General features: G+C 53.0%; 2 protein-coding genes across 7 annotated transcripts; one reads left to right on the top strand and one right to left on the bottom strand.

Moving 5' to 3' along the window:
• Window positions 1–981: 981 nt before the first annotated feature.
• On the bottom strand, window positions 982–13,342 carry PRR15L (proline rich 15 like). 3 transcript variants are annotated; one of them, XM_045045353.1, is made up of 2 exons: window positions 13,221–13,342; window positions 982–2,128 (listed from the first exon to the last, which is right to left on the bottom strand). In XM_045045353.1, the coding sequence occupies exon 2, from the start codon at window positions 2,097–2,099 to the stop codon at window positions 1,797–1,799; it is 303 nt and encodes a 100-aa protein (XP_044901288.1). In that variant the 5' UTR covers window positions 2,100–2,128; window positions 13,221–13,342; the 3' UTR covers window positions 982–1,796. The 3 variants fall into 3 exon arrangements, with proteins under 3 accessions (XP_044901288.1, XP_006940322.1, XP_019673322.1); XM_006940260.4 differs by lacking the exon at window positions 13,221–13,342 and adding an exon at window positions 6,505–7,088; XM_019817763.3 differs by lacking the exon at window positions 13,221–13,342 and adding an exon at window positions 5,581–6,202.
• An 861-nt stretch (window positions 13,343–14,203) lies between these two features.
• On the top strand, window positions 14,204–22,870 carry CDK5RAP3 (CDK5 regulatory subunit associated protein 3). Of its 4 annotated transcripts, XM_003996753.6 has the most exons (14): window positions 14,204–14,362; window positions 14,588–14,633; window positions 16,671–16,802; window positions 17,077–17,177; window positions 17,552–17,600; window positions 18,255–18,433; window positions 18,630–18,766; window positions 18,984–19,128; window positions 19,520–19,630; window positions 20,039–20,114; window positions 20,737–20,825; window positions 21,681–21,886; window positions 22,242–22,413; window positions 22,524–22,870. In XM_003996753.6, exons 1-14 carry the CDS (start codon window positions 14,357–14,359, stop codon window positions 22,587–22,589), a joined length of 1,515 nt encoding a protein of 504 aa, XP_003996802.1. In that variant the 5' UTR covers window positions 14,204–14,356; the 3' UTR covers window positions 22,590–22,870. The 4 variants fall into 4 exon arrangements, with proteins under 4 accessions (XP_003996802.1, XP_019673320.1, XP_019673319.1 ...); XM_019817761.3 differs by lacking the exon at window positions 17,552–17,600 and having other exon boundaries at window positions 14,228–14,362; XM_019817760.2 differs by lacking the exons at window positions 14,204–14,362; window positions 17,552–17,600 and adding an exon at window positions 14,368–14,500.
• Window positions 22,871–24,095: the final 1,225 nt, after the last annotated feature.

The following is a 24,095-nucleotide window of genomic DNA, read 5'->3' as shown; positions in this document are numbered from 1 at the left end:
CCCCCTTGTATAGGTCTGTTTGTTTGGGTAATAAATTTCCCTGAGCCACACTCCCTGGGGTGGAGTGGCCCAACAGCCTGCAAGCAACTGACCTGGAAGCTGCAGGACCACATTGTTTGGTTGCCACCTTGGTTTCTCCTTGTTCCCACCAAGAGCTCCAGAAATTTGTCCAATTTTTTCTAGTTCCCAGCTCCTGGGGCTTGAGAAAGATCTGGACCTAATAGCACAGGGAGCACACTCTTTCCTCTTCCTTAAACAGAAACCGTGGGCTATGGTGGAGTTCTTTAATAAAGGGAAACCAATGTTAACTGAGCACCTACTATAGGACTATTTATGGGACACTTAATATTGGCCATTCCCATGAAATAGGTACTGTAACAACCCTTTTTACAGAAGAGGAAACTGAGGTAGAGGTTCAGAGAACTTTCTTTTTTTAATTTTCCCCAAATCACCATTTTTACTAAGCTATGGAGTGAGAATTTGAATCCTGATCCCAAACCAAACCCCTGCGATTTGGGGGTCAGTCTCCAAAGGTCTCCTCCACTCTTTTAGAGCCCCTGATGGTCTCTCTGTTGACCAGAAGGAACTGACCACTGAGTTGAAACTAGCCCCTCCCTTTGCTATATTTTCACATTGGGGACCCTTCCTTTGAAAGAAAGAGGAAAGAAAGAAAGAAAGAGAGAAAGAGAGAGAGAGAGAGAGAGAGAGAGAGAGAGAGAGGGAGGGAGGAAGGGAGGAAGGAAGGGAGGAAGAAAAGATTTTATTTTTAAGTAATCTCTACACCCAACCTGGGGCTCAAACTTACAACCTGGAGATCAAGAGTCACATGTTCTACCAACCAGCTAGGTGACCCCTGGGGATCCTTTCTGATGCTTTATAGGAACACTTTGAGCACAAAGTTCTACTTTACTTACACGAAGGGAGTAAAGGCATTAGAAATGGGCCTCAGTAAATGTAAGACAAAACCATAAATAGGTTCTCTGCTTTTGCATCATCGTTTATTACAAAGAGAAACCTACAATTATTTTTTTAAGCAAAATTCAAGGCTCCAGGACTCATCTCTGGGGCCTGTCCCTCTTAAATACTAGTAGGAGAAGGGGAGAAGAGAGTTAGCTGCTCTTAGCTCCTACCAACCAACACTCCCTACCCCCTCCCCGAGTGCAGCGCCCTTTGAGGATGTGTGCAGAGAGCCATGGGGTCCCTCGCCTGGCCTTCTGCAGCACCACCCAGCGTCCTTCTCTCCCCGCACACCTGGGCACCAAGTTCCAGGAAGCTTCCCTCTTGTGATGGAAAGTGAGCTCAAGTTCAGGGTCTCCACCTCCTCCAGCTCCAGGAAACCACCCCATCATGTGGCTTCTGGAAAATTCACTCTCAGAATTGGTCCAGCGAACAGTTACAGGTAGAGAAGGTAGAGGGAGCAACTGAAACTCACCCTTGACCCTGTGCCCCTGGAGGAAGTGAAGTCTGTCCGCTCCCTCTCTCCATTTCTTGCCATGCCCACCTCCCTGCTGGCACCGCCACAGCGAGGAGGGCCGTCCTTCCTGGGTGGGGCTCTCATCCTCGGACTGGAGTGCTTCTGTATGTGCTGGGGGACGTGGGAGTACCCTGGGATCTCCCAGGCCTTCCAGAAAGCTGGGGTATATAAATACAAACCTAAAACCAGACATTTCCTGCCAGCAGGCATCAACTGCCCCCACGGCTTCAGCTGTGGCCAAGGAGGCCAGCGTGGCAAGCTCCTGTCTCAGATCCGGCTGACGGCAGGAGTGGGGAGGTGCTAGCATCCTCCTTGGCCCCCTTCACTGTCCTTTGTCTTCCCTGTCATCAAAGAGGTTGGGGTTCTCTGCCAACGTGGCTCGGACTTTCTTCTTCTCCTTGAAGCGGCCCGAATTGGAGACTTTGACATGCTTGCCCTTTGTGTTCTTGTCCACAATCTTCTCCAGGCGGGTGTTAAAGTTGCCGTCGGGGCCTCCGCCCTCGGGCCCAGGGGGCTCTGCGCTGCCCTCTGTTTGGGCATAGGTGTCGGGGATCTCATAGAGCACCTTGGGTGTGGATTTCTTTTTCCGCAAGAAGGTCAGCTTCCACCAGCCCACTTCGGTCATGGCGTTCCCCGAGCCAAGGGTGGGGCTTTCTGCAAGAGCAGGGTGGGACAGTGAGAGGAGGCAGTGGTGGAGCAGGGGGGTACCTCGGAGCAGCCCTCTCTAAACTCCTAATCGTGGGCTATTTCAGTAGTCCAGGCCTGAAAGAATTGAAGGTGAAGCTGAATGAACCCAAGAAGAGAGGGGAGAGAGGGGCCTGGGGAAGGGGCAGCCAAGTGGACATCAACAGGCCAAGGGGCCGCGGGACAGCCACATACTTTTGCCATGCAGGGGTAGGGAGCTTTGAGATTCCAGGCCCCTCAGGGCTGCAGGGAGGTGAACGGCTTGCCTGGGTCACCCAGCACCCAGGCCACTGACACCCTTCCCAATTTCTTCCCACTAGGCCACCAGGCCCTGCCGCCAGGAGCCGGCAGGTGATTGGCTGGTATCAGATGGGTAGAAACACCCTGTGCATTTTGTTTAGTATTCATTATAAAATAAATAGGATTTACAATTTTGAGAGTAATTTGGACTTCCCAGTGGGGACCAGCAGGAGTGAAGGAGCCATTGCATTTTTCCTGAGCGGGAGGAAGCTCAGGCCGGGAGTGGGAAGTCCCGGGGACTGTACTAGCCTGTGACCTCTAGCAAGTTACTTCTCTGGCCCTCAGAGTCCTCAGCTGTCCCTTCCAGCCCTAACATTTAGCTCTAACGTTAATCCCTGCCGACGGAGGGAGGCATGCTTTGCAAAGTAAAACATGGTAACGTTAGTAATTATCGAGGAATGGTTCCTTTCCCCACCTAGCTTCCATGAGGACAGGAGTTTGCAGGGGAGCTAAAAGCTTGGAAATCTGGAAGGTTTGGTGAGGCCACAAGGTCCACATGAGATACGGTTTAGACCAGGCTGGACCCTCCATAAGGTACCCAACAGAGGTGGGGCTTGGAGGCTAGAATCCAGGCATCCCCGCTGACAAGCGATGCGTCCTGGCTTGGCCTCATCTTCTACTAATTTCCACATAGATGCTGTCTGAGCTAGTACGTGTTCTGGGAGATGAGGTTTCCTGGACATCGTTGCTGGTGGGGGACGGTGGGTGGAAGGTGGAAGAAAGAGACAGCAGACTGGAGGAATTCAGAGCAATGGAAGGGCAGGCAGAGGGATGACAGATCAAAGGCATCTGTGAGCCTGGAGAGGGTGGTGGTCTGGTTCTCTGGACTCTGCATGTGGCTGTGAAGGGTCCTGGGGAGGAGCCAGTAGCCACAATACACCAGAAAGCTAGATGGTCAGGCAGCCCAAGCACAGGCAAATCTATCACCTCCTTTTTTTTTTTTTTTTTTAAGTTTATTTAGTTTGAGAGAGAGGAGGGGGAAAGAAAGAGCATGAGTAGGGTAGGGGCAGAGAGAGAAGGAGAAAGAATCCCAAGCAGGCTCGACGCTGTCAGCGCAGAACCCGAGGAGGGGCTCCAGCTCACAAACCGTGAGATCATCACCTGAGCCGAGATCGAGAGTCGGACACTTAACTGACGGAGCCATCCAGGCGCCCCGTATGTTACCTCCTTTTAAAAACCAATGGTCTTAGCTACATTCTCTAAAAAGACCAGAAAGAAGTATGACAAATGATTAATAGTGATTTTCTTTTTTTTTTTTTTTTAATTTTTTTTTTCAACGTTTATTTATTTTTGGAACAGAGAGAGACAGAGCATGAACGGGGGAGGGGCAGAGAGAGAGGGAGACACAGAATCGGAAACAGGCTCCAGGCTCTGAGCCATCAGCCCAGAGCCTGACGCGGGGCTCGAACTCACGGACCGCGAGATCGTGACCTGGCTGAAGTCGGACGCTTAACCGAGTGCGCCACCCAGGCGCCCCGATAGTGATTTTCTTTATGGGAAAGGAATTGGGGGTGTTTTCTCCCTGTATTGTTTCTGGTTTCCAGATCTTCCCTAATGAGCAAGGGTTTTTTTTTTTTGTTTTTTTTTTAAGTGGGAGAGCATATCAAATTTGGGAAAAACAAAAGCGGGATGCTGGTTTAGGCTTGGAATGGGTTGAGTGCCCGCCTCCATGGGCCCCTCGCTGCTGGTGCCCCCTGTCCCGCCATATACTCAGCCCCCCGCCCAGATCACATGCCTGATGGATTCCTTGCTACCTCTTTGGGAAGCAGATCCCACATTGCCAGCTCTGTCCCTCTAGCTGAGCTCAAGTAGCAAGAGAAGCCCAGGGGAGATCTTGCGCAGCTCCCACTTAGAAAGTGAAAGGGAGTGAGAGTGGCCAGATAAATACTCTCAGGGCACCCTGGAGAGGTGAGTGCACAAAGGGGACAGCCTAAGAGGTTTGCTTTGGCAGCTTGCCCCCCACCTGGGCTTAGCACAATCTTGCACAGAACTTGGTGTTCCAGAATGGGTTTCTGGAAGGAGTTGTGGGGAGGGCACTTGCTTGGCCTGTGGGTGCCCAGTCACCGCCTGGTCTAGGGCAAGGCCCGTGACCCCACCACCGCCCATCCGGGGTTGCCAAGGAACTCAGAGAGGGGTGGAGAATCCAACTCCTGAGCCGACGATAACCATCTGACTGCCCACCTCCTTGAGAGAAAGTGCTTCTGCCTGTGCCGGCTAACATACACCTGCTTTAGGGGCACCTGGGTGGCTCAGTCGGTTGAGCATCCGACTTCGGCTCAGGTCATGATCTCCTGGTTCATGAACTCAAGCCCCACATTGGGCTCACTGCTGTCAGCGCAGAGCCTGCTTTGGATCCTCTGACTCCCTCTCTCTCTGGCCCTCCCCCACTCATGCTCTCCCTCTCAAAAATAAAAATTAAAGCAACATAAAAAAAAGACACCTGCTTTAGCGGGTGCTGCAAATCAGCATCCACGGGGCTTAACTCTCCCCGGAATGAAGGAAGTGACCGATCACAAGGAACCTTATCAGAAAACCATACAGAGAGACGGGAATAGACCTTGGACCCTGCCCTGGGACCTCCACCATGGCACCAAGTCATCAGAGCCCTTGTCTGCTGGCCTTGAACTCTGGGCTAAGATGCCTTTTGCTGTCCCTTCTGTCCGAGAGGACATAGAAGCACTGGTGAGAGATGTTTGCCCCTTTCAGCAAGACTGACGTATGAAAATCTAAACAGAAGAGATAAATTAGAGGACTGTTTATTTTACAAAATAAGCAAACTATAAGATTATTTTAAGTGGTGAGTCACCCTAAGATAGTGTAAAATCTGATTTGCTTTCAATCAAAAAAGTGATGTGATATGGGGCGCCTGGGTGGCTTAGTCGGTTGAGTGTCCAACTTCTGCTCAGGTCATGATCTCGCGGTTTGTGAGTTCGAGCCCCGCGTCGGGCTCTGTGCTGACAGCTCTGAGCCTGGAGCCTGCTTCGGATTCTGTGTCTCCCTCTCTCTCTGCCCCTCCCCTACTCATGCTCTGTCTCTCTCTCTCTCTCTCAAAAATAAATAAACATAAAAAAAGTGATGTGATATCGAAAGCTATCAAACATCGGAAAGAGCGATATACTTACAGCCACATGCCCACGCCTAATCACAGAAGGTCAGAGGAAACGGGGGGCAGGGGGTGTCCTTGGGTTTTCAAGCAGACCCAGCATTTGGTGACATGTGGTGGGGCCACGCGGTCTGCGTGCGCAGGGCCCTTAGCTGGCCAAACTGAGGGCTGGGCCCTCGCCCTGGGGCCCTGCAATCCATGGGATGATAGAAATCAACCCCTGAGGACGTGAGTTAGCTACATCTCCGCTGTTTGCACAGCTTTGGAGCCCACAAAGGGCCTCACAGGATAGCCTGCCACCACCCCCCACCCTGCCTATGACAGCCAGCACCCTGGTGGGCATGTGGCCACCTAGGACAGGCCCCACCACCCTAGCTGAGTTCCATGAACTGTTCCAAGGGCCTTGTCCAGACTGAACCAGGCCCCTTCTGAGCTGGGACAAGTTAACCATTGACAGTGTTGGGGGTGGAGGAGTGGAGGGGACTTGAGGAAGTGAGTCAGCTTCTATGCTTGAAGACAAAACCCAGAATCCCCCAGCCCCTATCCCTCTGCAGGGCCCCTGATGCCATTTGTGCACTCTGGGTAAGACTGGGCTACCCTGGATAGGAACAGAGAGATGTTCCTACCAGACGGCCAGAAACATCCTCCAGGCTGGGGGTGGGGGTGGGGGGTGGGGGGTGGGTAGGCTCCAGCTTAGTAAGAGTTAATACAGAACTGCTCTGGAGGGAAACTTTCCCAGAAAGAGCTCTGCTGGAGGCCTGGATTAACTCCAAGAGCCAGCGGGATGAGTCTTGAGTGCTGCCTGCCCACCTAGGGGAGAGATGGGAACCAGCCCGCCTGGGTTCCCCCTCCCAGTTAGTCTTGTCAGCCATGGAAGTGGAACGGAGTGTGCTGACTGGGCTCTGTGCCTTGGTTTCCCCACCCCCTCACCCTCTGCCTGTACCTGTAATCCTGGCTGCTCCGGGCTGGAGGTGAGACCTTCCTTACAGAAGGAGCTGAGCGTGGCAGCTGCCCGGGAGGGAGACTGGAGGAGGTAGGGGTGCCTCCAGGGTGCCGCGCCAGGCAAGGCTCAGGCTGGGCAAGCTGGGTAGGAGCAGCTGGACGGCAGGTGCAAGAGAAACAGGTGCAGGAGCGGGTACCTGCTCCGCTGCGGCTCCAGGAGTCAAGGTGAACCTGAAACCCAGCCCCTCCCGGCTAAGTAAACAGAAGCAGAGGCCGGATCAGGCTGATGAATATTCATTACCCCAGAAATCCAATCCCAGTGCCCCTGCACCCACCCAGAAGTCAGGGTCCTCCGGGGATCGCCTAGGCAGGAAGAGGAAACCCCAAGGGAAGTCTGGGGCAGGAGGAACAAGGGAGCCTCTCTCCTCAGTTTCCCCACCCTCGTGGGCCTGGCTGCACCCCCCAGCTGTAGCCAAGGTCACCCTCACCCATTTCATGCCCCAAAGAGGGTCGGACCCTCTCCATCACGGACCACATCTGGACGTGGCCCCAGGCACAACTGTGAAAGGGTTAAGCGCCGCCGTTGTTCCCCGTTGGCCGGGTGGGACGTGGGACGGGTGCACCCTAGCTCCTTTGAACTCCGGAGTCGAAACCAGTCCCTGGTTAAACTGGTTGGCAGACCGGTTCCCAGGCTGTCCGCTCCACCCCAAAGCTCAATGCTCCTCAGGCGGGCACTGGGTGGGGGGCTGCGGTTCCCTCTTTACCTGAAGGGCCCCTCCTCAGGGTGGGGGGTGGTCACTGGCCCCACCTTGGGCCAGGCTCTCCAGACCCACCCACCCTCAGACATCTCCATCGCTTAGAGGTAGGCTTCAGGGGCTGTGAAATCAGATGCCAAGTTCCACGTGCGTGGGCAGAGGGGCATTTGTTTTTCTGATACTGGATCATGCTCCTATTGTACTCTGCAAAGTACCACTTCATGCCCCTTCCCCCAAACTTCCAGGGGTCCATTGCACGGGCTTTTGGTGGATGTTATAAAGGGGGTAACACCTGGGGCCAGCTTTCTGGGAAGGAGGAGAGACGGGGCTGTGGCGAGGCTGGAAGAGAGGGAAAGGCGAGAAGGCAGAGCTAGCTCGGGCAGGGGGCGACATCCTCACGGATCCCCTCACTGACCCACCCCCTCCTGCAAACCTGCATTAGCCAAGGTGGTACGCAGCGTTCACCCAGGGCTGCTTTCGCATCAGGCTCCGAGCCTTGGAGCAGGTTATTTTGCCGCCCCCCTCAGGTGGCCCGTCTGTGCTGGCATTCTCTCCCCTAGGACAGGCATCGCTGGAGAGTGAGGAACATCCTCTGTGTGTTCAGTGTCCCTGCAGCTGTGTGTCCCAGTGCGGCCTGGCTTAGATGCCCAATTCACCCACCCAGCTCCTTCCTCCAGGGTCTGAGTGTGTGCCAGGCTCTGAGCCAACTACTGGGTAGAGAAAAGGCAGACGATCCCCCTTTCCTTGGGCTCCTAATCCCCTCAACCAACTCCCAAACTAACCACCTCTCACATCTGCCCTACCATTTCCAACCCTGTTTCTACTTGGTTCAACTTCTCATGGCCTTGTGAGTTCATATTCTCCTCCTTCCTCAACAGCCCCCCTACCTCTAGGCCTCAAGTGGACAGTCCTTCAAAGGCCCCCCCTTGGCCCATAGTGGAACCCACTTGGCCCGGCCCTCTTAGGATGGGCCTCTGCAGCTTCCTCTCCCAACGTGCCATAAATCCTCTCACTAGTCCCTTTCTCTGCCTACCTTCCTGGCCAAAGAAGCTGGGATTGGGAGTGCGTGCTGTGTTCCTGCTCGGGAGTGACCTCCTGTGTAAACTAAGACAAACTTGGGGGGCCTGGGTGGCTCAGTCTGTTTGTTAAGTGCTGACTTCAGCTCAGGTCATGATCTTGCAGTTCGTGAGTTTGAGCCCTGTGCTGGGCTCTCTGCTGATGGCTCAGAGCCTGGAGCCTGTTTTGGATTCTGTGTCTCCGTCTCCCTCTGCCCCTCCCCTGCTTGTGCTCTGTCTCTATCTCTCCAAAAAAATGAATAAACGTTAAAAAAAAATGTTTAAACCAAGATAAACCCTTATTCATCCCTCAAGGCCTGAATTAATTATTACACCTCCTATGCCACCAGGAACTTTTTTATTCCTTCAGAGTTTGCTCGTATGCTATTTAACATGATATATACCATGATTGATCATATGGGTGTATGTACATACATATATACATATATAGTATTGTAATGATCTATTCATGTATTTGGCTCCCTTAGAGAATTTTATCTCCTTGAACCAAGAATTATCTGCCACAGATTCAGACCGGACATAGTAGGGACTTAATACAAGCTTTAAAACGCAAATGAGAAATAGAAGTCTTGTCTTTACCCTAAGAAATTCTTAATCTAGCTTGTTTGCCTTTTTCCCACAGTCCCTGGGTCAGGCAAATGTGAGACAAAGCCCATGTGATTTCAGCTACAGCAGGCTTGCTGTTAATTATCATCTTCCCAGGGGTTTATGTGAACTTAGGATATTATTTTGCAAGGTCCGCCTGCCTCTAGTAAGAAGTCTACTTCTTGGGGTGCTGGCTGGCTTGGTCGGTGGAGTGTGCGACTCTTGATCTCGGGGTTGTGGGCTTGAGCCCCACACTGGGTGTGGAGATTACTTGAAAATAAAATCTTATAAGGGCACCTGGATGGCTCAGTCAGTTGAGCATCTGACTCTTGATTTTGGCTCAGGTCATGATCCCAGAGTCATGGGATCGAGCCCAGAGTCAGGCTCCACACTTGGCATGGAGCCTGCTTGAGATTCTCTCTCACTCCCTCTGCTCCTCTCCCCCACTCACATGTGCTCTCTAAAATAAATAAAATGAAAAAATAAAAATCGTATTTTTTAATTTTTTAAAAACATTTTTAATGTTTATTTTTTTGAGAGAGAGAGAGACAGAGCATGAGCAGAGAAGGAGCAGAGAGAGAGACACACACACAGAATCCGAAGCAGGCTCCAGGCTCTAAGCTATCAGCACAGAGCCTGACGCGGGGCTTGAACTCAAAAACCATGAGATCGTGACCTGAGCCGAAGTTGGACGCTTAACCGACTGAGCCACCCAGGAGCCCCTAAAAATACAAATCTTTAAAAAAATAATATAGCTGTCCCAGGAAGGTGCCCACAGATTTCTAGATCCATCACTTTCTCTGAAAGCCCCATCTCTTTGAGAATGGACATCCCATCTAGAAGAGAACGGAAGAGGCTAAACACTCATCCCAGCTCAAGTGTTGGGAAGACACTGGAGGGTCAATGAGATGGTCACTACATGGGGTACAGCAACCAAGGGTCAGGGCACCATTTCCATCTTTATTAGAAGGGGCTCCTCCTGGAAGCACTCCTGCCCACACTCCCTGACTCCAAACTCCAGAACTTTCTGATGCCTGGGACCTGGGGAGGGTGGGTGCAGAATTCTGTTCTCTGATTCCCACACTGCAGAAGGAGCCCGAATGAGAACTGTAGTGGGCAGGATTCGGTGGATGCCCACCTGTGGCCGGCCCCTGGAGAACACCACCAGAACCAGGTGCGGGCCGTGGAGTCTCTGGCCCACCCTCCAGACAGGGACCAGCCTGGGAAATCAGGCCCCACCCTTGGCCTTTAGGAGATTTATTTCTGGGAGGAGCTGGGCTGGGAGGGGAGTTTGAGATAAGGCTATAAACTATGAATATTTTCTAAACAGGCCACTTTATTGCTTTATGGTGTTTTTTTTTTTTTTAACCTTTAAATGCACCTCCCTAAAACCAAGTTCAAGTATGATATTCCATATACAAACATGCAACGTGCACGTTTTCAGAAATTTGCCCTTGTTGAGTGAAGGAAGTAAAATACACCTAGGGAGCCCCAAGGATCTTGGGGCCCTATTGTGGCACGAAGACACAGGGACCATTGGGTTACAGTTGCAAGCAGTTCAGGGGGCCTGATTCTAAGTCTTGAGCTGTGGAAGGAGAGATGACAAAAAGAGCTGGAGAACGTGTAACCCTCCCCACTCCAGACCAAGTGACCCCAGTCCCTACTCATTACTAAATGGCTGCCTGCACATGTCACACCTCTTATTCCTTTCTTTACAAGCAGCCAATAAGCACCTGACTTCAATGTCAGGTGTCATGCAGCTGGGGTTACCCAGATGCACAAGCCTGTCCTCGCTGCCCACAAGGTGCTCACAGATGATGTTCGGAGGCAAACTAAAGAAAAACTAGTCTCCGGGGCTTTTAGCCCAGCAGGCAGACACACACACACACACACACACACACACACACACACACACACAGCATGGCTGTGAGCAAACACACAGAAAACACGGACCATATAGTAATAAACATATGGTGGATAAAAGAAATGGATTATTTGAATGTCAAGGGTAAGCCTTCTTTTTATGGCTATTGCAGGAAGATAAGTAATAGGTGTTCTTGCCCAGAATGAGGTGTGGTAAGAAGGAACTTTGGAAAGGGGCAGGGACTGCAAGGGTGGGGGTTCCAAGCTTCTGGCACAACAACTGGGGGAAAAGATGGGAATCAGGCCAAAGCGGAGGGAGAAAGAGACCCGGGGCTGAGATGGCCAAGCAGAGTGAATGGGGTAGGCAGGGCCTCGGGAGAAGCCACATCCCACGGAGAACAAGAATGCAGGCTGGGGAGCCAGACAGGCCTGGGTTTGAATCGCAGCCCCACCAACTACCAGCTGTGTGAACTTGGACAAGTTACTTAACTAAGCAAGATCTGGCTAATAATAGTACCCACATTATAAGGTTGTTGGAAGGATCAAGTTAGATAAAGGCTTGTAAAACATCTACACTGTCACGTGGCACACGGTTATCACTTAATAAGAAAGCTAACAACAACAACAAAGGATAGTCAAGCAGCCTGCCTGCAGGCCGCCCCGGGGCTCCGTGCTTTCCTGTCCAAAGCTGGCACAGGCCTGCTATGCCCTTCTCCACCTCCCCAGTGTCCCATCTGCTAAATCCTCAGAGGATCATGAGAATCACAGTGAGGCATCCCACATGCCACCTTCCCACCACTGGCAGCCCCCAGGACCCGATGCCCCGGATGCCAGACCACATATGTGCTTCTCTGCCCATAGGCCCCGAGGTTCTCTGTGGCCTTTGGAAAAGGACAAACACTGCAGAATGCCGCCCCAAACCCACACTCCTGTGCTGTCTAGGGCAGCCACCCTGAGCTGAGGCCAGCGGCCGGGCAGAACTATTCTCAAACATCCTTCTGTTCCACATGAGTCACCCCGGGGAGCTGTGGGTGGGGTGAAATGCTGGTGGTCTCTGCCTCCACCAACTCACCCTGTCCTGCTGTGCCCCACCTGTTGGTTCAAGGAGGAGAGATGCACCTTGAGGGTGGGGCAGGGCCATGCTTCTTGGGGTGTCCCAGGGAGCCAGGAACACATAGTTGGAGCCCAGTAAGTGTTTGTTTAATCATGGGGGGGAGTCCCAGCAATTCTTACAGCCTGAGTCAGGACTCTGAGATGGGAGCCAAATTCCCATGAGAGAGCCCTGAAGAGGCCCTTAGTTCTGCCCAGTGAGCTATATCCAGGGAAATCTTTCAATCCATGTGGGAATAATGATGATTAGGGGCACCTGGGTGGCTCAGTTGGTTAAGTGTCCAGCTTCGGCTCAGGGCATGACCTCCTGGTTCCTGAGTTCGAGCCCCTCATCAGGCTCTGTGTTGACAGTGCAAAGCCTGCTTGGGATTCTCTCTGTGTCCCCCTCTCTCTCCCCCTCCCCTGCTCTCTCTCTTTCTCTCACAAATAAATAACTTAAAAAAATTTTTTTTAATTAATGACGATTAATGTTTCACACACAGACACGGTCTTCAAAGCATGAGAGATACATTAAAGTATGTTGTAAAATGCAAAGTGTTATATACGTCTAGTATGTTTATTTATGTAAGCCTATAAACAGAAATACCAAGATAGTCAAGATAGGTGCTAGCTCCATGTTAAGGAAACTGGCTGGCAGAGAGTTTATGGAAATAGTCCAAGATCTCCCTGGATGGAAATCTAGGTCTTCTTGTTGCTATAGCACACCACACAGTTCAAGAACAAATTTTTCTGAGCCCCAAGTGCTGTGCTGGGGCAGAAACGGGGTGGGCTGGGGGTGGTCCTTTCCAAAGAACCAGCCAGAGCCTCCTGGAGGAGCTAACATCCTGGAAGGGGAGGGGCCCCAAATGGTACACCCAGCCCTGTGAGGTCCCTGGTAATCTATCCTGGGCCCACCCAGTCTCTTCCTCACTCTACCCACCTCTTGCCCAATCTCATGCCTTCCCTCAGCCTCAGCCAGCATGTGAACTTCAGATCAGTCAGCTTGTGGCTCTCCAAAGCTGCACCCTTAGCCCCAGGGCTCCCCCTGAACTCCAAAGCTATAGACCCAAGTGTCTCTTGCACACTTTTTTTTACATGGGGGCCTCCCAGCACCACTAACCTGGTAAGTTCAAAGCCAAGAACCCCGCCTCCCCAACACCTGGTCAGCATCCTGCATCCCTGTCTCAGTTGGTGGCGCTCCTAATCCAGCCACTTCACATGTCATCCTTGCTGTCTATCTCCCCCATCCACACACCCACTTGATGGCCAAGTTCTGTCCATTTCCCTCCAAAACATCTCTCAAATCCAGCCCTTCCCCTCCTCCTCATGCCTTGTCCCAGGTCACTGACCTCTGCATGATAACTTCCAGATAGTCTCCCTGTCTCCAGCCTTATCTCCCACGAAACCATCCTCCTTGCAGTTGATTTGAACAGGTCCCTCCCTGCTTCAAAACCCTTCAAACCCTCCAGTGGTTCCTCTCTGTCAGCGGAGGTAAAGTCCAAGTTCCCTAATGAGGCTCCTCCCTATGATATGACCTTTCCACTTTTACGGCTCTTCTCTGGCCACTCCTTGCCACAAACCTTTTTACTGCACAGAGGCTGGCCTGCCTTCCCGGCCGCCTTCATGAGTGTGAGACCTGATGCAGGGCCCCTCATGAAATTCTTCAACTTTTTAACAAGGGGCCCTACATTTTCATTTTGCCCTGGACCCCACCAATTATGTTGCCAGTCCTGCCTGCCTGCCTGTTGTTCCTTGCACCCCTCTTGCAGTTTGTGGCCTCCATAGCTTTGTCTGGACGGTCTCCTCCACCCGGAACACCTCTCCCCACAGGCCCCTCTTTGTGTAGCCCTTCCTTTAAGATTCAATTGAGGTGTTCTCTTTGGAATGCCTCCCTTGACCTTCCTTCCACCCCTTTCCTGTCCAATCACACAACACATAGCAGGTGCTCAACACATGTCTATCAGATAAATTGAATGGGAAGGTAAAGTGTGACAAGTGCCACAAGCGTGCGACGAGCAGTAAAACCAGGCAAGGCAGGAAGAAGGCATTTCTAACGGCTTACAAGTCTCCAGGGTCGGCGCTAGGACCCTGTCTGCAAGCACAGTAATGCCTGCACCGTAAACCCCGCGCCCACCTGGCCGGAAGCTGCCCGGACCAACTCTCCGGCGCCGTCTGCCGTGATCTCGCAGCCCCTGCAGCCTTTTCTCGGCGTCCCCGCCCTTCTCCAGCTCTGAGCCCGCCTCGCGTCTCCCATTGGCTGTCTTCGGTTCTCCCGCCCCTCCCGGGCTCAGCCATTCGGAGCCCCGAGGTGGGTGGGGCTTGTGGCCAGGGGTGGAGCGCGCGCCCCGATTGGCTCGGAGGAAGATGGCGACGTGGCCCGAGGAGGTCCGACCCTGCCATAACTGAGGCTCGGCCAGGCCTGCGCTGGATTGGTTGTAGGTGGGGCTGACTTGGGTCGCCGGCCGGAAGCGGAAGTGGAGGAAAGATGCAGGTGTGGAGACAAGAGCTGGGGGAATGGGGCACTGGTCTGTCACCCCTGGACTGAGCTCAACCCGTCGGTCCCAGACCCGCTTCTCCGGCCTCCCTCCCGGGTTCGGCCCTCCCCGGCCCAACATTCTGGCCCCTCAAGGTGGCGGTTGGGCCCCGGAAATAAGCGCGCGGGTGGCACGCCCCCTCCCCGCGCTCAAGCCCCGTTTCTCGCTGTGTTTCCCGCCAGGACCATCAGCACGTGCCCATCGACATCCAGACCAGCAAGCTGCTCGGTAGGAGGGGACGCCCCGCGCAACCGCTGTCAGGGGGAAGCCCGGCCCATTGCCTCCTGTTGCCAACAGCTGGGAGCCGTGACGCCCCAAGGCCCCTGACCACTCGCCCTGTTCTATGCCCTCTGCGGTGGCTACCTGCCGGCGCTAGGAAGAGCAGGAAGGAACCATTCTTAGTCTGTACTTGACCTGCGTCTTCTACTAACACGTCATTCCTAACACGTGTTGTAAGGTCATTCAGGCATCAAGAGAGTAGTGGCTTACTTTAAAGACGGTCAGCTACTAAGCAGTAGATCTGAAATTGGAACTTAAGTTTGTCAGCCCCCAGGGTCGATGCTTTTTGTATGAAAAAAAAACTTACTTTCCTTTCGTTGTAATTCTTTTTTTTTAATTTTTAATTATTTTTGAAGGAGAGAGAGACAGAGCATGAGCGGGGCAGGAGAGCAGAGAGAGAGAGGGGGAGACACAGAATTCGAAGCAGGCTCCAGGCTCTGAGCTGTCAGCACAGAGACTGATGTGGGGCTTGAACTCAAGAACTGTGAGATCATGACCTGAGCCGAAGTCGGATGCTTAACCAACTGAGCCACCCAGGCACCCCTACCTTCCTTTCATTTTAAAAGCTTCCATCTCCGCTTGATTTTAGGAGGAAGAGAGACAGAGATCCAATTGGGAATAAAGACCTTTTAGTGGCCAGGCCATCTCCCTGCTGCCAGTATCTGATCTCTATACCTCCTCAGTTCAGAGCCAGGCAAGGACCTCTTCATTATGACTTTTCCAGGGCGAGTGCACAGCTCCTGGATTTTAAAATGCTCATTGGATTGATTGATTTGATGCTAGTTTAGTCATTAAGATGACCTCTGTTTGACTACCTCGTCCCCTTCTAGTTCTATGACATCTACAGAATTTTTCTCTCTGAAGATTTTAGAGGAATACAGCAGAAGCAGTGTAAGTGATAGCTAGTGTGGGACCCCAATGTTTGGCTAGTTGGTAGGTGTATTAACAAGGGCAAGGTTCTGGACTCACCACTGTGGACCATTCGGTCAGTCCTGTGCAGTGGCCACTTGATGGAGCTTCTTTAGTGTCCTTTCGCATTTGTCCCAGTTCTGCAGCGCCTGTGCACTCTTGCTGTATGAGCTTGTCACTGGTCATGGGAAGGACCAATGGAACAGCAACCATTCATTCAGAGTTGGCTCTACCAGGTGCTGTTTTAAGCACTTGACATTGTAAAAATGATTTTTACTAGGATTTATCGAGTCCTTGCCATGTGCTAGGCACGGTGCCCCATGTTTTACTTTCATTCCCTCTTGTGTCCAGTACCGTATTATCCCCATCTTACATGTGGGGAAACCAAGGCACAGAAAGGTTAAGAGATTTGCCTAAGCAAATTGATAATCAGAAGCCAGGACCATGTGATCGCAAAGCCTAGCTCTTAGTGCTCTCTCCTAAGGAAATGTACATGGCTCTCACCCCCCCACCCGCTCTACTAAAAACACAAATCTGGGCTCAGATTCCAGGAGGTCAGTCACATTGGTATTCTCGTGGTGCCAGGTGTTACCTAGTCTGTAGGGCGCTGTAGGTATTAGGGGCTTTGCAGTTGTTCATTCATCCGGTACTTGGCATAATCATCTTGTATTTTCCATTGTCACGGTTAATCCCAGCCCTGAGGAAGTGGAAGTTGAAAAGCATCCTCTGTCAGTAAGAAAGATATAATTACTCATGGAAGCAAAAATATTATGGAGAATTTAGAGCGGTCAAAAGTGGCACTTTGATGTCAGGACTAATTCACAGTTTTTCTTTATCCCTGCACGGAGGCAGTTGCTCTATAAAAGTCACACTGCGATGAAGTCAGGTTGCTGGAGTCTGTTTAACGCCAAGGGTCCCTTTGAGGCTCTCTTTATTCCCATCTTCCCGTGATCCCCCACACCTTAACCAATATGAACACAACTTTTAGCCAGTGTCTTAGCGTATTTCACTTGAATTAGTGACAGCGTTTTGGCTGTCATGAGTGGGAATGCTATGATTTGGGTGTTTCTCACATAGACTGGCTGGTCGACAGACGACACTGCAATCTGAAATGGCAGAGTCTGGTGTTGACCATCCGAGAGAAGATCAATGCTGCCATCCAGGACATGCCAGAGAGCGAGGAGATCGCCCAGCTGCTCTCTGGATCCTGTGAGTGATTTGGGACTACGTTACCGGAGCCCCGTCTTTCCTGGAGCACTGTATATCAGCCAACCTCCTCCCTTATTGTTTAGCTTTAGGACTAATCCCTAGAGAAAGATTTATTTGGGGGGGGGGGGACATGCTAGTTTCTTCCAACACACAATGGTGAAGGGGAAAGCTATGCATGCTAAGATTCTCAGCACATTCATCAGTCAGCCATGTGCCCAGCATAGTGGGCAAGATACTATAATTCCCAGAGTCTTTGCTCTTCCTTGCTCTCTAGACATTCACTACTTCCACTGCCTAAGGATCGTGGACCTTCTCAAAGGCACCGAAGCCTCCACAAAAAACATTTTTGGCCGGTACTCTTCACAGCGAATGAAGGCAAGTGTGGCTGAAGCCGCTTAATGTGCAGCCAGACCCATCCTGTCTACAGGGTCAGAGCCTCTGGTCTCGCTGAGGGTCCGGTGGAGATGCCTACATAGCCTATTTCCTGAGCTTTCTGTCCATTCCCAAAGTTTATACCAAAAGTAGATCCTACCCCTGGGTTTCCATTTTCAGGCCTGCTGCTTTGGGGAATGCTCATTGGCACCACGTTGTTAAAATGAAGTGGTCCAGCCAGCGTTATGTAGAAAGGCAAGGGGTTTGCATCTGATGTGATGTGAAGGCTGGGGGAGCTTCCCCTGTGTGCGGCTTGAGCTGAGATGTGGCTGCCCGAGTGCTATTCCGGCTCACTTCCTATTTCCGTTCTTACCCAGGATTGGCAGGAGATCGTAGCCCTGTATGAGAAGGACAACATCTATCTAGGTAAAGTGGCCCAGCCTGGGAGGCTGGAGTCCAGGGGCAGCCCACTCCCAGAGTTCTGGGACACTAGGCTTCCAGGAGGCACAGTCCGTGGTTGGGGTATGAGTGTTTGCCAGGTGGGCCAAGAAATCCCCCAAAGAGTGTTGGGAGAAAGCGGAAGACCAGGCAAGTAGGGGGCCTTTGCTGGGCCTGACCAGGCAAGAGACTCAACACCACTGACCTCTTGGTGACCACCTCCCCCCTCTTCTCCACTGGGCAGAGGAAGCATGGGTCATCGGGGGGCCATATTGGATGCCTGAGAGTAATTACAGGGCCGATTGTACTTCGGGGTATGTTTCCCCCAAGTATTAATAATAATAATAGCTGATTCTTGCTGAGTATCTACTGAATGCCAGGAATCGTACTCCTGTTTCATGTGGATTCTGTTAGTCCTCATGGGAAATATTTTGGCCCCTATTTTACAGAGGAGGACTGGATTGGAGAGGATAAGGTGGCTGTGTGAGGTTCCACGGCTGGGAAGGGGAGGAACAGGGTGGGCGGTGGGGGGAGCCAAGCCGTGCTCTCCGCTGCCAGACCTCGGTGTATTTGTGCGTGTCCCGGGGGCAGGCTTGCCTTGTGGTGTGGGCGTCTGGGGTGAATTTCCTGGGCCCTTCGCAGTGGAACTCTCTAGCCTCCTGGTTCGGAATGTCAACTACGAGATCCCTTCGCTGAAGAAGCAGATCGCCAAATGCCAGCAGCTGCAGCAAGAATATAGTCGCAAGGAGGAGGAGGGCCAGGCAGGGGCCACCGAGATGCGAGAGCAGTTCTACCACTCATGCAAGCAGTACGGCATCACGGTGAGCAGGAGGGCTCCTGGGGCCTCTTGGCCTGAGCCCAGCTCCTTGGCTTCTGGGAAAGGTTCCCTTCTCGGCCCGGTTGCACCCTTCTTGGGCCAGTGTCTCACCCATCTCCAGTCTCCGGGCATTTTCTTTAACCCACTGGGCTCCGCTTCCCACCACTCCTGTCTTAGCCTCCCTCGTCCATCCTCTTTAGGGAGACAACGTCCGGAGAGAACTGCTGGCCCTGGTGAAGGACCTGCCGAGTCAGCTGGCTGAGATCGGGGCCGGGGCCCAGTCTCTGGGCGAAGCCATTGACCTCTACCAGGCCTGTGTGGGGTTTGTGTGTGAAAGGTAAAGGACCTCTTTCTCTCCAGCAGCGGGGACAGTTGACCTATTTTTCCTGCTGTCCTCTCTTCTCTGCTTGTGTTTTCGGACATGACATTTGAGTTTAATTTTACATATGTGAACCTGTGGACGCCTTGCCCATCTGGCCGCAGGGCTCAGGGTGGCGCCCGGCGGGGGCTGTGTGAGTGGGCAGTGGAAGGGTCAGTCTGGTGCTCCGTTGCAGCCCCACAGAGCAGGTGCTGCCGATGCTGCGATTCGTGCAGAGGCGGGGAAACGCCACGGTGTACGAATGGAGGACGGGGACCGAGCCCTCTGTGGTGGAGCGGCCGCACCTCGAGGAGCCTCCTGAGCCGGTGGAAGAAGACGCGGTAAGATGATGAGCCAAGTGAGAGCTGCTTCCTCATCCCCCCACACAGCTCCACCCCTCCCCACCCCGCCCTGACTGAGTTCAGAGTCTCAGAAGGAAGAAGAGACTATACATAGAAGGGTCCAGGGGGGCCCTGTTCCTTTAATTTTCCGGCCTCCTTGAGGCCAGAGTGTAGATGAGCACTGAAGAGGCTCAGTGAGCCTGTTGGCTTTAATCTAGAAATCCTTCAGCCCCGTGAACTCTGAAGTTGGGCGGTCCTTTGGGGAGCGTGGAGCCCATTGCACTTGAACAGTGTGCCAGTGCCCCTTCCAGGGGCAGCTGAGGCCCCTGGGGAGGCAGGCCCCTTTGCTTTCACCCACTTTCTGTGAGCTAACACTTTTTTCCCCTTCTAGATTGACTGGGGTGACTTTGGGGTGGAGGTGGCTTCTGAAGGGACGGACTCTGGCATCTCTGCCCAGGCTGCCGAAATTGACTGGGGCATCTCCCTGGAATCGGACTCAAAGGTTAGGACGCTCTCACAGTCCATCCCTCTGAGAACTTTTCTGTGATCACTGCTTTGGTGATAAAAGAAGCGCTGTCTGTCTCTAAAGGCATTTCTTGAAGTCCATAGCTTTCAGACCAGATTGGCAGGGGGAGGCAGTTTCCACAGTGTCATATCCCAGGTTTGACATTTTTCTCCTGGCATTTGGGGCAAGGTGTCAGGTACAAGCAGGTGGTAACTCTAAGCAGGGATGAGAGTGGCAGCATACCTGGGCCCCCCTGCCATCTTTACCAGCTATGTCAGGGCTGTAAGTCCTTCGTACAGTTGAAATGTGTAGGCCGTGGACTTATCAAGGGCTTTGGTTTATCCCGGCTCCCTTTGCTGGGGAAGATTCTTGCAACCCTGCCAGGGTTCTTTGCTTTCTACCTAGGAAGCTGGGGGCGATGGGATAGACTGGGGAGACGATGCCGCTTTGCAGATCACAGTGCTAGAAGCTGGAACCCAGGGTAAGTGCAGCCCTCCCTGCAGCCCTGGCAGAAGTGAGTGCTCAAAAGCCAGCCGCCCTGCCCCCCCCCCCCAACGTGTCTCTAGAAACAAAGAAGAAATGCACTTGCCAAGATTGGGCTTCTCACACATTTAACTGTTTTCTCAAAATCTTGATGATGACCTGAGTGTGGAGGAACAGTATAAGTCTGGAAGCTCTCAACTTTTGAGATCCCAAATATGGGTCACCTTTCCTGGTGGGAGGTTCCTGGAGGGCTGCTGGACATGGAGGTGTGTGACCTGACCCCCTGCCCACCGCTGGAGAGGATGCAGCAGCGATCTGAGCCGCTAGAGGGCGGTGCAGGATGAAACTTTGCAGCCTACCAGAGCAGAGGAGGCCTTTCCTGGCCCTGAACCCAGCTCTGCGGCCCCCCTCACAGACTGGCCGCCCGTAGTAGTGGCTGGTAGTAGTGTCCGGTTAGGGAAAGGGTAACCCTATCCCCCTGGGATGAGATCGATAGTAGCTTTAGGGCAATGGGTTTGTGTCCATATTAACCCACCAGAACCTCAGAACCTCTCGAACTTGAGGGTCTTTTTCTGTGGTCCCCAGCAACTTTATCACTTCTCTGTCTCTCCTCCTGGCAGCTCCAGAAGGTGTTGCTAAGGGCCCAGATGCCCTGACACTTCTTGAATACCCTGAGACCCGGAATCAGTTCATTGATGAGCTCATGGAGGTACCTTCGTCCTCTGGGAGGACGCTTCCTCTTTGTGTTAATCTCCGCCTGTTGCCTTCCCAGTGGACTGCTGGCTGGTGAGGTCCTCGTCAAAGTTCTTAGTCCTCACCTATTCCCTTTTTTTTCTGCCCAGAGAGGCCCCTCTTAGCCTCCAGGACAGAGAAGGCCAAAGGGATCAAGTTTCTAAGGTAGAATAAGAGTGACAAGACATGCGGCTGGTTCCCAGATTCTTCCCAGCCCTTTCTTACTCCAAGGCTTCTCAGATGTGGATTCCTGTTCCCTGAATTTCATTACTCACAGAGAGAAAATACCTTCACTGGGGCAGAGAGAACCCGTTGAATCTGTGTGTCCTTAGTTATCCATACACTGGGAGGAAGGAGAGGTGTCCAGGGCTTGAGAGGGCCTGAGATGGGAGTAGGGGACAGAAGAATGACAGTGAGAGGCTGCCTCAAGGTCTCACATTATAAATCTTTTTTTTTTTTTTTTATGTTTTTTTTATTTTTGAGAAAGAGAGAGAGAGTGTGAGCCGGGGAGGGACAGAGAGAAGAGAGAGACACAGAATCCGAAGCAGGCTCCAGGCTCTGAGCTGTCAGCACAGAGCTGGACATGGGGCTCGAACTCAGGCACCGTGAGATCCTGACCTGGCCGAAGTTGGACACTTAACTGACTGAGCCACCCAGGCACCCCATCCAGCTCTCACATTATAGTTGCTAAGTTTTTAGCAGTAAAAGTATTCAGAGGAAATAACACCTTCTCACCCAGAGTCCAACCCTCATGTCTCATTCTTGCGTTTTGAGCATCTGAGAACGTCTGAGTTCTCTTCTTGGTTTCAACCAGATCCTCTTCTGCCCTCAGCTCGAGATCTTCTTGACCCAGAGAGCCGTGGAGATGAGTGAGGAGGCAGACATCTTGTCCGTGAGCCAGTTCCAGCTGGCTCCCGCCATCCTGCAGGGCCAGACCAAAGCAAAGATGGTTACCATGGTGTCGGCGCTGCAGGATCTGATCGGCCGGCTCACCAGTCTTCGAATGCAACACCTGTTTATGATCCTGGCCTCACCAAGGTCTGGTTTCCCCCTTGACGTCGGGCTGTTCCGGAGCATGATGTGGGGCTCTGCCATCTTGAGCAGCCCTGACTCCTTGTGTTCCTCTTCTCCATGAGCCCCCAGAGCTCTTCTCTGCCTCCCATAGCAGTGCTGTCACGGTTGGGATCAGGGGTTGTCTTGGGGCAAGATGGCTCTGCTTCCCAAGTAGGACAGGGGAGCTGGGAGCACTCTACCTCGCAAAGAAGGAGTTGAAGGGTGTGGAGGCTGAGAGGCCTGTTAGGGATTTGGTTTCCTGAGCCTCACCTTTCCCAGCAGCTGAATGGGGATGCTCGGGGTTGCTCGGCTGCACCCCTCACCTGAATACCCTGCACAGGTATGTGGACCGAGTGACTGAGTTTCTCCAGCAGAAGCTGAAGCAGTCCCAGCTTCTGGCTTTGAAGAAGGAGCTGATGGTGCAGAAGCAGCAGGAAGCGCTTCAGGAGCAGGCGGCCCTGGAGCCCAAGTTGGATCTGCTGCTGGAGAAGACCAAGGAGCTGCAGAAGCTGGTGAGACCGGAAAGGCAGACCTGCCAAGCAGGTGGGGGACCCCCAGTTTCTACACAGCAAGGCACCCCTGCCTCTCTGCTTCCCACCCACTTGGTACCTCTGTCTTTCAGATTGAAGCTGACATTTCCAAGAGGTACAGTGGGCGCCCCGTGAACCTGATGGGAACCTATCTGTGACAGCCCCCACATTCTACCTTCCCGGCTTCCCAGCCTTCAGGAAGGGGGGTGCGACAGCCAGGGCTGATGCGGCAGGGCCCTTCCTGGCCAGAGACCAAGTGATTGGAGGATGGAAGGCCGCATGAAGGAGCTGTCACCTAGATGGTGACCTTGACCCTCACTGTATTTTCTGGCAAGAAGCTATCTTGATTGGCCCTGTGGCCTGTCAGCCTGCAACCCCAGTTTCTGGTCCTTCTCATCATCTAGTTGGACTTAATAAAAGAGGAAGAGACTCTTGCTTCGCCACTGACAGTTTCTGCTTCTCTGGGCCTTGAGTCAAGGCCATGCACCTGTTTGCCTGGGGTTCTTGATAGAGTGGGTTCCCTAGGCCATCAGCTGTTCCTGTGGAGTCCTGGGTTAGAGACTTTCCCTCTTTGCCTCTGGTGACAGGGAGGGCCCCAGATGAGCACCTACAAGTGGTTCAGCAAGCTCTGGGGTAGCTGAGTCTGCTGGGCCCCTTTCTCTCCATGGCCAGGCCAGACTGCCCCACTTGGGCCAGAAAGCCAAGGGGAACAGTCGAGTGGCAGCCTTGTTGGAGCCAGCGAAGCTGTATTTTCCTTTTAATCACAGCTCACCTCCAGGCAGGGGGAAAATGCGGTTTGGGGAGGAAGGGTCTGATAAACAAGGTGGAGACAGGAGTTGTCACCTTCACTAGCCGCCTGTCCACTTCCTGCCCGTAACTGCCCGCACTGTGATTGGGTAGAGCCCACCCCGGGATGGCGCCCCTCTCCCAAGCCACCTACCCATCCCCATTTCCCAGGAAGGGTAGGGGTTGGGGGTGGCCGGCAATTCGATTTTAATTTCATAGCAGAGCAGTTGATTCATGGCTCTTTGTCGCTGGCGTTGACTCCCGTAATGACTTTCCATCAAAATGAAAAGTGGAGTGACACCACTCATTATTCCTGCTGCTTGTTATCTCAGTTCTGGGGAGGGCCGCCCCCTCCCCGCTGCCTTTCAGCCGTCCCGGACAGTGAGTGATGGCCCCTATTAATCACCGACCCCGCGGACTCCGGCGGACACACGCTATCCGAAGGAGAGAGAGATAAGGCAGCATGAACTGCTCGAAGCCGCTCCTATCAATTAATGTCAGCCCGTCGCTTCCCCCCAATCTTTGCCTGTTCACCTCCTTTTGGAGGAATTGGGGGCTGGAATTAGTCTAGGAATTGGAAAAGGGAAAACATTGGTGTGGAATGTCGAGGTAAAACCGTCCTTAGGGTCGAAGGACACAGAGGGGACTGTGCGGGCTGCACCCTGCCCTCGGCCGCCGCGAAGGCGCCCGGCCTAGGGGGCTGTCTGCGTCTCTTCGTCCCTTTCCCTCTGAGAGGGTGGCCGCCAGCTCCTGCCCCACCTGTTCAGCTGCCGGCTGCACTGGCCTTCCGGCCTGCCTCTTGCAGCAGCCATCAGCTCACCGAGGCATGCCGCCCTCGCCCGCTCTCCTGTCCCTCGTCCAATCAGCTGCTACACAGA

Source organism: Felis catus, chromosome E1 (assembly GCF_018350175.1).
Source record: "Felis catus isolate Fca126 chromosome E1, F.catus_Fca126_mat1.0, whole genome shotgun sequence".
NCBI lineage: Eukaryota > Metazoa > Chordata > Mammalia > Carnivora > Felidae > Felis > Felis catus.
The sequence above is the reverse complement of the archived record's forward strand: the minus strand, read 5'-3'. Positions and strand labels throughout refer to the sequence as shown.

What these genes read in the sequence shown, in the direction of transcription:
- PRR15L (XM_045045353.1), bottom strand. Translation starts at nt 2,099, where the DNA reads ATGACCGAAGTGGGCTGGTGGAAGCTGACCTTCTTGCGGAAAAAGAAA.
- CDK5RAP3 (XM_019817760.2), top strand. Translation starts at nt 14,386, where the DNA reads ATGGGGCACTGGTCTGTCACCCCTGGACTGAGCTCAACCCGTCGGTCC. An exon ending in GCAAGCAGTACGGCATCACG is followed by an intron (nt 18,434 to 18,629) that starts GTGAGCAGGAGG and finishes CATCCTCTTTAG; the next exon opens with GGAGACAACGTCCGGAGAGA. An exon ending in CCAAGGAGCTGCAGAAGCTG is followed by an intron (nt 22,414 to 22,523) that starts GTGAGACCGGAA and finishes TCTGTCTTTCAG; the next exon opens with ATTGAAGCTGACATTTCCAA.